Source organism: Alosa alosa, chromosome 12 (assembly GCF_017589495.1).
Source record: "Alosa alosa isolate M-15738 ecotype Scorff River chromosome 12, AALO_Geno_1.1, whole genome shotgun sequence".
NCBI lineage: Eukaryota > Metazoa > Chordata > Actinopteri > Clupeiformes > Clupeidae > Alosa > Alosa alosa.
The window spans coordinates 26183698-26196444 of NC_063200.1; the positions used below are offsets into that span (position 1 = coordinate 26183698).

Sequence of the window (12747 nt, forward strand, 5' to 3'; positions counted from 1 at the left end):
ATATGTTCACAAGGCAAAAAAGTTGAATTACAAAATAATTTCCAAACATTTCCTCAGCAAATGGTTCCAATCCTTTAAGGAGGTCATCAGGTATGTATGAACAAGGAATATATTTCGCTTTGCACACACTTCTCAGCTTTCCCTCTGAAGCACTGGGGTTTCAGAGTTCAAATGAAAACAAGGCAATCAGCCTCTGGAACATTAAATGACATTTGATAAATGAGAGGGAAGCATTCTCAGTCTGAACAAAGACAGTGTTCCATCAAAAACAAGTCATATTTGAATGTGCAGATTTGACTGAACAGTTGAGAAGTTCAAAAAAAAAAAAAAAAAAAAAAACAATAATGCTTATATACAAGAAGCAGCCTTCTTTGGAGGAATTCATCATGAAAAAAGCAAACTCTTGTCTGCTGGACTATATTTTTCACGCCATCATTCGAACTCATGTGAAATAAATACATAAACCTTTTCTGTCCTTTATGAGTCTACATGTAGCCTTTCCCTGGGATCCTCTTATTGAAATACCCTTGGAAACTGCCACTCCAGTGAGCTCCCAATTCATTTTTTATCCAGTATGGAGATCCATGAGTTTTTTAATTAATAAAAAAGAAAAGAAATGAAATGAAGACATGATAAGACCTGTTGGCTCGGATAAAGAGCAGTGGCCTATGAGTCTGCGAGAGCCTCAGCCTCTAGTTGAGGTTGATTTCATTCACAAGTCCACACGATCCATGATCCGACTAGAGCATCATTAAAACAGCATTATTGCTCGACTCCCATGTTTCCTGCTGGCTGGCCACTGGGGCGGCCTCTCAGACGGCATTAAACAACTCCAGCACTAGTTTATTCTCTGACTCAATGGAGATAAGGAGAAAAAAACATAACAAAAAAAAAAAACACATTGGACACAACTAAGAAATACTTTGAAATCAAAATCCAAAAGTGCAAAATGGAAGGGGGCATGAATGTAATTAATGCTCCTGTTCCCTCCTGATGGGGTGTGGAGAGAATTTGGGGAAGGTGCAGAAAGGGGGGGGGGAGGAATAAAGACTTAAGAATATGTATTATGATAGAAAATAAATAATGCACACATGTACTTGGTCATGATGACGACAAAAAGGAAAACCATCAATAAATATCTGCCGTGTTAAATCTAAAGCACATACCTTTCATACATCACAGTCCACCTGAACTCAAACCCTTTCACACCCTCACTGGGACTGACATGACCCAGCGTCTGACCCAAACCAGCCCAGACGTCCAGACAGCCCTTAACATTGCTCCCTTCCTGACCAGCACGGCCATAGTGCACCCTTCACCCTGATAACTGATATGCTCCATGCTGTACGATTAAAAAGTAAAGTCAAACTCATATGGTTGAATTCCACTTTGTAAATGCAGGCACTCGAATCTAAGGTACGAAAGGTCACAGGATTTGACACCAGCACTGACCTCTGGTAGTGGTTTGAACTACAGAAGAAAACAGCGATAAAGCAGCGATGTTGCTTGATATAAATATGTGATAAAAAAAGTGATTTTAAAAATAAAAAAATCTCAGCCACACAATCCAAACAGTCAAACGGCCGTGTGACACTGCAGACGTCCAACCGGACAAGACGTGCACACGCAGGAGGGCGGGAGGGTAGGCGTTTGAGAGCTACCGCTTCCTGTCGGGGCCTGCTCACAGGTGTTCAGCTTTGCCTCACTTCATGCTGGTTTAAAAGTCTTCATATTGAGGAGAATTGGGGGGGGGGGGCATTTGTGAACTTGCCTCTGAACTCATGATGAAGCGAAAAGCCAAATGAGAGGGACAAAGGCTAACTCGCTTCTCTGGAGAAAACAAAACAAGCGCAACGAAGCACAGAAGAAGCATGAGCGCCCAGCACCAGTTCAAAGGTTAAAATGGCCCCTTCATGCGCACATACACACACACGCACGCACACCAAGATGTTCCCACAAGCTCTAAGACTGCTACCATATCAGAATTCACTTTGGCCAAAAGGTGAGGAATTGCTGCACATCATGGTTTAGGGGGAAGGCTTTTCATACATTCAAAGGTTTCTCTGTTTGGGGTTGGGGGATGGGGGCATCTGTAACCAATTTTAAATATAAGGCACAGATTTCATAATGACGTCAACTAAAAGAAAAAAGCTGCTCAGCCTACTTCCAACAAAAATGCACAGACAACATGACTTTCTTCACCAGCCCCAGCCATGTGCAGTGCACACACTCAGAGCAAGTGGAGGCACCATGACACCCCTCTTCTCCAGATGTTGGTAATCCACACTGACAGCAACTCCCCATCACAGCTGAGGTGGTTGGGCTATCTGCCACAGCTGCTCTCTGGAAACATTACGCCATGTGCTCTTGCCCCCTGTGTGCGGTTTGATCCCCATGATTGGCTGATCACAAGATCCCATTGTTGATGACCACAGTTCCGTCCATGCCCTTGAGACAGAGCGTGTTGCAGCGACAAGGACAGACTTCAAAGACTTCCCTCTACTGCAAAGCCCTCTATTTGGCTTGAGAGACATCAGCTGACCACTACAACCATCTCTCTCAGCCTGATGAACATCTGAAATTCAAGCTTACCATTTCATAGTACCCTAATACTGGACAATCCATTCCATAGGGGTCAGTTTTCTGTCGGACACCTACCTCTTGCGGATAGCTAAATAACACTGAAATAAGGGAGGTGGGGCATTCAGCTTTTTCTGGAAAGCTTTTGTGTGTGAGCAGAATAGAGGCTCACACAAGCGGTCTGTTGGCTGTCTAATTATGCCGCATAAATTAATTTCATAAAAAAAATCACCCAAAGCCAAAAACAACATGTCATTACCTTAGCAATAATAATCATACTAAAAATTAAGTACTTCAGGTGACGTCCCTAAAAAAACAACTGTTATTTTTTTTTCCTTCACCCATCTGGTGTTTTTTCTCTCCCATTTGGTGTTGCCCAAAGGACATGAATGTGTGTCCGGCCTGATGGTTTCAATCCTTGTGATGAGCAGAATGTTTCTGGGGTAGTGTTGAAATACCTGTTGTCTGGGGTCTCGGCGCCGAAAATGGAGGGCATTGGATGAGAACTGATGGATGGCCAGACTGCCATGAATTCTCCCAACTCACTTAATGCAGAAAACCAACAGTACTGGGTGTGTTCTTGAGAACATGTATGTTTAAGTGTGTGTGTGTGTGTGTGTGTGTGTGTGTGTAAGGAGGAATGGAAGCTGAGAGCATTGGTGTAGATGCTGCTATGTGGGTTGTGCGTGTCGAGTCACAGTCACAGCACGTTTTGGCCAGCAGCAGCACCGCCGCTCCTGAGGAGACTATAGTGGCCAGAGAAGGACCACTGAGGGGTTAAAACACGACAGGAGGGAGGGCTGCCATGGGACTGAAATTAACTAAAAAAAGTGCCACAGTATCCAGTTTTGAGTTATCCCCCTAAACTGGTGCTTTTCTGTGCCATTCTGAAAATGCACTAGAGTTGCGGGAGTTGTTGGGGAGAGATGGTTGTGTGTGTGTGTGTGTGTGTGTGTGTGTTTGTGTGTGTGTGTGTAAGCAGGGTGGTTGGTCAGTGTGTCTGTTGGGAGTCCTGTCGAAGCCAGTGGAGGCCCTGCCGTGTGTAGCGCACCACTGCGCTCATGGTGGACAGCAAAGTCAAAGGGCCGATGGCAGAGTCCAACTCCCCTAGCACCCCTGCACGAAGATGAAGATACGGTAAAAATACATACACAAGTCTAGGAAGCTCAATCACAGACTCAATTCAGTGCTCTTAGAGGGACAACACTGTATGATGCATTTCATAATCAACAGTTATTCACCCACAATCTTCTGAATTATGTTCTATGAGCCAAAATTAACTTTTCAAAAAATACTGCCGCCTACTGGCCAAGAAAGTAGCAAGAAGGCCTGAAGAAGGTTCCTAAGCCAACTAAGCTGTCAATTCCTCAAGCTTATCACACACTATCATTTTACATCTAATATAGTTCACAGGCTCTTCGGCAAGCCCCACTTCCTCTTTCTCTCCATGCTGCACACAAACCACAGTGGGATTTGTTTAATAGCACTGCACTTAGCTAAACCAAGTGTGTTCTGCTAACCAGGGGTGTGTTTCTCAAAATCATAGTTGCTAACCTGTTAGCTGTTAGTTGGTTAGTTAGTTGGAAAATTGCATTGCAACCAACAAAGTTGCTAACTTGTATGGTTTTGGGAAACGCGCCCCAGGAGCTCAACTAATGACTTCAACTATGTAGAGGAGGCTTAGATGTGAAAAACAAACAGCAGTGGGGCTCAGTTGAGGACTGAGAACCTCTCATCTAGCCATTACAGATGTGCTTCATCTCTAGAGCTGAAGCATTTCAAAGCATTTTCCACTAAACAAAGACCAAGACCTAGATGGGTCTGCTAATGGTCACAACCTAAGGTGATGTGTGGAATCGAGCGCTGCGGAGCGGCCTGCTTACCGCTGCCTTTGGGGGCCATCTCCTCGGCCTGCTCCCAGACACTGTGCGCGCTGAGGAAGAGGGCGGTGATGCTGACGTAGGTGGACGCCACCTGGTGGATGGCCTGTGGCAGTGCCACCGTGTTGGCCGGCGCCGTGGCCGAGCTGTGGCTGGAGCTGCTGGAGCTGGCCGGAGACGCCATGGGAGACATCTGGGAGGGGGTACTGGTAGCCCTGTAGGAGAGGAGGGGGGGCGAGAGAGAGCGAGAGAGAGAGAGAGAGAGAGAGAGAGCAGAGAGAGAGAGAGAGAAAGAGAGAGAGAGGGGTAAAAGAAAGAAAAGGAAAAAAGAAAAGGAGGTGAGCACCTGCTTCAACAGTTTCTTCTTGCATGTGCCAATTTGAGGCTGTTTTGTGCCTTTGCACTGAGCAGCGCAGAGACGGTTCGGGCCCAGTGGCTGCCAGCAGGGCCCTGGCACACAGGAAGAAGCCGCTGTGGCCGCACACACAGGAAGTGGGGTGCTTACTTTGAGACGCGAGGGGAAGGAGACGTCTTGCAGCTCTGCAAACAGACAGACGGAGGGGAAAAAAAGAGACACAGAAGAGCGCTTTTATTAATGAGGCTCCTGCCACTTTCCACTCGCTGCAGCACCATCCCACAGTCACAGGCACAGTCACAGGCAATTACAGATGCCCGCAAGAACTCCCCAGGACAGTCACGCAACAGGGATTTATACTCAGGTGTTAACAAAGAGGAGTTTGTCGTCTATGTGTATGTGTGTGTGTGTGTGTGTGTAAATAATTTTGTATTTATGTAAGGTGCAGACAGACACAAACACAAACAGTGTGAAATTCTCACATCTGACAGAAAGGAGAATGTCCTACCTTGAAATGGTCGGTGAGGGTTCTGGAGTACCTAAGTGCTGCTTCGCGTTTGTAGCGGAACATGGCCATCTGCAGTAGCGACTGGAACCTCATGCTGAACATAAAGCACAAACAGCACGGCGGTCAGAGCACAGCCAGGGGAGAGCGTTAACGAGCCGCTAGCTTGAGCTCTGGCTCGCTTGAACACTGGCATTGCTCTCTGGTGGGTGGGTTGGCCGTTTAGAAATGGGCAAACATAAAGGAACAAGCAAAGTGCTCCTTCGCGCTCACCATAAAATGGCAAAGTCTTTCTCTGACGCAGGGCTGGCTGGGTCGGAGTAGCTCCGCAGTTTTAAGATGAACCTGCAGGGGGAGGTGAGGTGAGAGGAGAGAGGAGAGAGTGAGCAGAAAGCTGAAGGAGAGAAAAAAAAGCAGGTAGGAATTTCCAGAGGGCTAAACAGAGGCTGCTCGGCTGGCTGGCTGGCTGGCTGGCTGGCTGACTCACCTGATCAGGACCACCGTCTCAGAGAACATGGTGTACGCTGACTTTGGCGTCTGGGGATCCATCTCCATGGCAATACCACTCTCCACAAAGGACAGGGCAGCTTCCAGGTAGATGAAGGACTTGCCCACCTTCTCGGACTGCACAATCAGTAAAGTGTGTGTGTGTTTGAGTGTTTCACACAAAAGGACAAAGACAGAAAATACACGGTTAGTTTCCATCAAGTAACGAAATAAGAAATCAATACAGAGCTTAAAGATTGAGAGCCCATAGATAATTATGGGCTGTAGCGGCATTACCATGGCATCAGCTTTGTGCTTCAGTTTTTTGGCTTCCTTCATGTGATGCTCCACAGAATACTGCCTGTGTGAACAATACAAGTGTTACATGATGTTTTATATCCGCGTCAACAATCTGATACAATATAATAATGTGAAGGGCAAACATCAATGGGGCATATGAATTCATAACTCAGCGATTATAACATTGAACAATATGTTAAAAACAGTTTCCGCTGTGGACACCTGAAATTGAAAACAACGTTATGGATTGAAAACAATTTAATTTATTTTCTAAAACTGATAGTTCTGGTCCTTGATTGTGATTGGCTGAATCGTATTCGATGCCGTTGTAAAATGCAGCATAAACATTCATACACCTTGACCGCATTTCATTCTATATTACTGCGCTACCATAACTTGATACAAAAGTTAAAGTAGCTGCGTCTCGACGTTGCTTGGCAACCATTCAGATAGAGGAAATGGCGGAAGAATGATTATCTAGGAATAACTTGTTATATTTCTAGTTGCTGTGCCTTTACTTTATGAAACTTTGCCAGGTATTTATAGTAACAGTTTTAGAAAATCCAGTTAGATATTGCTGTTTGAACTTTTTATTGTTGTATTATTCTGTCAACTATTGTATGATCAATTAGAATTTAGCAATATTGGTTACAGTCCGTAGGTTTGATTCTACAACAGCTAAGGGGGTTTTAGGCATTCCGCTAGCGCGTCGTGCCCAACAACGCCCCTTAGCTGTTGTAGAATTAGTGTAACCTACGGACTCGAGTGGCTTATTGCTAAATTCTACTTGATCATACAGTAGTTGACAGAATAATGTACAACAATAAAAAGTTCTTTAAGAGCAGCTTGGATATCTAACCATAAATAGGAAATGTTCTAATCATCTGTTCAAGCCTTGCAAGTCAGAGCCCCTCTAATGCCCTTACTACACCAGGTATATGCCATATCTACTCCAAGGCCAGTGCCTCACCTGTCGTCCAGTTTGAGCAGGACTCTGTTTGAGGCTGGAGTCCGTTTGGGCTGGGCGGGTTCTGGGACTGCAAAGCTGCTCTTTGGTGACTTCTGCCAACGACACGGACAAAGTATGAAATACAAGAGTGATACGATGGCAAGAAAACATCAGAATAAAGTAGCTATTGTGGAAAAAATGCACTTCTAATGAACTAAAATCATTACAAAGATTTCACAACAAAAGTGTGTGTGTGTGTGTGTGTGTGTATTAACGTTACTTTACCTTGCCAGTCTTTGTGTGCTCACTGCGCTTGCTGGAGCTCTTCTTGTGCTTGACTTCGCCATCGCCAGTCGCTTTGGACTCCGACACGTCGGCCAGGGGTCTCTTGTGTCCGGCCCCCTTGGCCGGTTCCTGTGCTGCGGGGGCTAGTGTGCTAGAGCTCGGGGCCTTCTCTTTCTTTCTTCTTCTTCTTGCGCTCCTTCTCTTCCACCGCAGTCTTAGGGGCTCTGCAGGGACACGGCCCAGAGGACATGTTAGCGATGTGGAGTACGCTAGGCTGTCGGGCCTGGACTACAGGGACTTTCCATCTAACTGTCTTTTTCATCAAAGGCTACACCCACAAACCTGCTCTGCTTTTTTTTAAGTCATTATATATCAGCTCTTGATTATGTCAGTGAATGCAGCGGGGTTTTTTTTTTTTTTGGGGGTTTGTTTGTTTGTTGTTTAAACTGTACTAACCATGCATTTGCCAAAACATAAATTTCACTCAAGCACCAAAGTAACATCACAACAGAGTACATAAATGCATAATGTAACTAATTCGGGATAAAGAGGAATCAGTAACACTTTACTTGACAGTATCGACACAAGAGTGACATGACACGGTCATGAACACATGACACATGAACCCTAGCCCTAACCCTAACCCCTAACCTCTAACCCTAACCTCTAACCTGTTATGACAAAAACTGAATGTCACTTCATAACAAAAGCATTATGTCATAACTTGTTTTTAACTTGTTTTTGACACATTCATGACAGTGTCATGTCACTCTTATGTCGATACTGTCAAGTAAAGTGTAACCGAGAAATCTCTTCAATGGTTCCAGACAGATTCCTGTGTCCACTCACTCAGCTTTGCTGGAGCCAGGGCAGGATGGTGCTATGGGGGAGGACGATATCTTGAGCTCCTTGTCCAGTTTTAACTTCTTCCTGGGCTGAGACTTGTCCTCTTTCTCCGCCTGCAAGACACGTCACAGAATGAGGCATCAGCTAGACACCTCAGCTAGAGACCATTCTAACCCACATCCTTGCACAGCAGCAACCTGCCTGTCTTTTGTTGTTGTGCCACATAATTCTCCTGCAAATGCATCTCAAAAGTAAATCTCATAACTAGCAAAAGTCCCTGATGTGTTTTTAAAACAAACACATGACTGCAAGCCACAAAGTGGGGCAATGGGCAATGAATAATGCATGCTTTCATTGTGACGATAAAAAAAATGTTGCACGAGAGTATGTGTGCATATATATCTGTATGTGCGTGCGTCGGTGCGTGTGTGTTGATGTGTTTACAGGCAGAGGCGTTTGGCACCGAGTGACTCGGCACACGCAGGCTCATCTCACTAAGAGGCGACGCAGATGGCGTATAACGTGACAGCGGCGGTGGCGGGTGCAGAGGAGAGGCTGAGTCACGGGGCTCTCCAGCTCCACTTGCCCGGCCTCCAGGGCAGGGAGTCACTCGCCCCGCCAGCTGAGCCTACCCACCGGCCACGCCAGTGACTCACTCCGGCTCGGCCTGTCTGGCTCAGGGGTTTTACACTGGGGCTCGCAAGAACACGCCTGCTAGTCCCGCATGCTTTTTTTTACGAGTGAGTAAACAGAGCAAACACACACATTTCACACCGAATGCAGACAAGTGGGCTGAGCACAAACAGACACCGGGGCTAATGCCCTGCCCTGAAGAGACCATGATTCATCAACTGATTAACTGCTGCAATATTTACCAACAGTACAGTAAGTCAATTGCATACAAAGTGCATGGTTCAATTTGTATGTAGGAGAAACAGAAGTGAAACCCACGGATCTCTTTCTGCTGGCTTTGGCTGGTGCAGCGTCTGCGGCAGCGTCTCCCCTCTCGGCCCTCTTCTGTCCCGGCTCAGCGGAGCCCCCCGTGGCGGGGGGCCGGGCAGCCTTGGGCGCGGAGGGCACCCTGGTGAGTAGGCTGAGCTGGATCTTGACCAGCAGGGTGCGCGGCGCCTCTGGCGTGGTCTTGTCAGGCGCGTCGTCGTCCGGCCTGTTGACCTGTGCGGGGGAGCGGTCCCGCTGTTTCTTCTTCTTCGATGAGGACTTCGGCAGGCCGTCACTTCGGCCGCCTCCGCTGCTCCGGCTCTTGACCGATGGTAAGGGGAGAGGGGGAGGGGGCGCATGGGCTAGAGAGTCCGGCTCTGCCTCCTTGGGCAGGGACAGCTTCACAGTGACCTTAGGGGCAGCCTCTTTCGCCTTCTTCTTGTCGGTGCGCTTGGCAGCCTTCTTGTCGGCTTTTGAGCCGACTTTGGTCGGGGCCTTGGCTGGGACTGCTTTCGTCTTCACTTTGGGCCGGTCGGCGAGGGAGGGATCTTTTTGATGGGAGGTCAACTCCTTGCTGACCACGTGACGCGAGGCGTCTTCGGGCCGGGGGGCTTTGCTGCTTGAACTCGGCTTCTTGTTGGCCACCGTCTTCCTGGCCCCACTGTCCACATCACTGGGTGGGGAGGAGACTGGGACCTAACGTGCTGGCTTGGACCAGATGGCTTTGACTCAGGGTCTTTGACCTCTGGCCGTGAGGGGGACGTATGAGAACTGAAGTTGTAATGAGCTGGTGTGGTAGTCTCTGAATTGTAGTTGTAGTGGGGCGGTGTGCTAGGCTCAGTCCGCACAGGTGAACTGTGGGAGTTGTAATTATAGTGCGTTGGTGTTGTGGTCTCTGGCTGCACGGGGGAGATGTGCGAGTTGTAGCTGTAGTGTGCTGGGCTGGCAGACTCTGGCCGCGCAGGTGAACTATGAGAGTTGTAGTGCTGGGGCGTGCTGGTCTCCTCCCGCGGTTTGGGGCTGGAGGCAGGACTGGAAGGAGAACAGTGCAACGCATCCCCTTGCGTCTCCACGCTCAGGCTGGGCTGCGGATCCTTCAGCTCCAGCCAGCGACCCAGCTGCCACTCATTCACCGCAGGGCCATCAGCCTGCATGCCACACACACGCAAACAGTAACACACAAACACACACAGAAATGACATACAAAGAGACACACATAAAAAAACAAACAATGACAACTACTCCACTTTGTTCAGTCTTCCCATACAATCAATTTACAATCTACAACATCTAACATGCTAATGCTAACTGGCATGCTAATTGTCTAAATGTTTCCAGACTTTCCTTCTGTGTAAACACCCACACAACTACATTAGTTCATTGACCTGATTGTAAAAATGTTCACTATTGTCATTTCAATTCATGTATGTATGTATGTATGTATGTATGTATGTATGTATGTATATACACACACACACATATATATATATATATATATATATATATATACACACACACACACACACTATAACAATTGTTTGTTGATTGTTATTCTAATGTTGCAAGTCACTTTGGATAAAGGCATACACATAAACACACTTAAAACCGCAGTTAAATGGGACTTTTTACATAACAAAGGGATAGTGAACTATTCTGACTAGGTACAAACCTGAATGCAAGTGAAACACATTATTGGCTTCCAAAAAAGCAGTGGGTGGTTGTTGGCAACCAGGCCCAATGCTTACTCAACACAACCAATAAAAAAACAGCCAAGCAAAAGAAGGGATGGATGTGTGTGTGTGTGTGTGTGTGTGTGTGTGTGTGTGTAGCATTATGTTCCTTCACTTATTTGTACATTCGAGTGTGTGTGTTCATCTTTGTGGTTGGTTGTTGCGTGTATGTTTGTTGGTGTGTGTGTGTGTGTGTGTGTGTGCATTTGTGTACCTTGGCTGGAGGAGGGGGGCTGGCTATATGAGGAGGTGGGGCTTCCTCCAGCTCCTCCCCTCCACTCTCGCTGCTCTCACTATCGGACTCGGAGCCAGAGCTGCTCTCTGATTCGCTGGAGCTTGCAGTCTCCCCCTCACTGGAGCGCGCTGGCGCCACTCTGACAAACACACACACACACACACACACAGTCTATTAGGCCAACCAATACACCAAACTTACTCATCATTTGTAATCATGCAAATGAATATAAACATGCATCACATACAGATCAAACGCAATCTGCTTTCTCACTCACAGATATCATTTATCGCACAGCAGAATAACAATGCACTGGTATAAAATAATATGCAAAAAATAATAATAAACACTTACAACTCTCCCAAAAGAAACAGAATTACGACTCAAGTACAAACCCCATGCATTCACTCATACACACCCATCAAATTAGCATTAGCAAAAAGCATTTGTGCAAAGCATTTTACATAAATTAAGACAAGTAGCTATTACATCCTTGCATTCTATGAACCATCTAAACCTTTCAGTTCTCTGGCCGGCTTAAAATGGACAGCCAAGAGAGGATAGCAAGAGACATAGTGGGTGAGAAGGAAGGAGGACAGGCAGCTCGATGGCGCGCGTGCGTGCGTGCATGCATGCATGCATGCATGTATGTATGTGCGCGCGCGCGCGCGCGTTTGTGTGTGTGTTGGAGGTCTGAGGCTGCCGATGTGGCCCATCCATTCCCAGCTGACTGGGAGTGTGTGAAGTGGCAGGCGTTTGTAAACACTGAGGCTGGGAGATAAACAGCGGGCTGGCTGGGGTCGCAGCTGCTCACACGTGACTGCCCACTCCTGGCCACTGCTGGGTCCACTGGGAGATCTAGAGCCTTCTGAAGTCACAGACGGCAGAGACCTGACCACATCCCAAACCAGAGAGGACATGCAACTACGGATGCCTCTCAATGCTGCAGTAAGCTCAGTCAGAGAGAAGGGTTTCTATCTTGGTCAACAAAGGCGTCAGAGAGACTACATCCCAAGTATTATTTAAGCAGAACAAATCTACCAAAACCGATTAACCAATGACGTCATGATATCTATTAAACTGCAAAGTTAAACAAGATGGTGTACGCATGCAATAAATAAGTAACTGTGGCTTTAAAAAAAACTGTCAGCAGTAAAATGGGGCCTGGGGCCACAAAGACAAAGAGGCCCAAAAATGTGTGTGTGGGAGTGAACTCAACGGCACACAGGCAAGAGGAAGCCCTCTGGGCCCTCAGCGCTGAGGGGTGGGGACACAGCTCATCTGAATGGAACTCCTGTGTGTATGTGCGTGTGTGTGTATATGTGTGTGCTCATGTGCATGTACGCACATACACAAGCATGCATGCACGCAAGCGCAAGCACACACACACACACACACACACACACACGATCTATTTGTTTTAAGCATGTATACATTGCCTGTGTGTGTGTGTGTGTGTGTGTGTTCCGTTTTTACATTGAAAGTGTATATTATATGAAATGTCTATAGACTTCTGTTTGTCTGTGTGTATGTGCGTATGCATGTATCTATCTATGTGTGTATGTATGCATACACTGTATACATATTTATAGGTCTATGAGTATGTGCATGTGATGGTGTTTAAGATTGTTTGTTCGGAATATGATGCTACAATGCA

General features: G+C 46.7%; 1 protein-coding gene across 1 annotated transcript in view; it reads right to left on the minus strand.

Annotated features, from left to right (window-relative positions):
• Window positions 1-962: 962 nt before the first annotated feature.
• Window positions 963-12747, minus strand: part of aff1 (AF4/FMR2 family, member 1) — a 38073-nt gene continuing 26288 nt past the window's right edge. The window contains 13 exon segments of the mRNA XM_048258253.1: window positions 963-3696; window positions 4464-4675; window positions 4966-5000; window positions 5324-5417; window positions 5594-5665; window positions 5808-5944; window positions 6104-6167; window positions 7077-7168; window positions 7341-7623; window positions 8190-8299; window positions 9138-9815; window positions 9818-10273; window positions 11070-11229. Of these exon segments, the coding sequence (XP_048114210.1) occupies window positions 3572-3696; window positions 4464-4675; window positions 4966-5000; window positions 5324-5417; window positions 5594-5665; window positions 5808-5944; window positions 6104-6167; window positions 7077-7168; window positions 7341-7623; window positions 8190-8299; window positions 9138-9815; window positions 9818-10273; window positions 11070-11229 (2518 nt within the window). The 3' untranslated portion in view covers window positions 963-3571.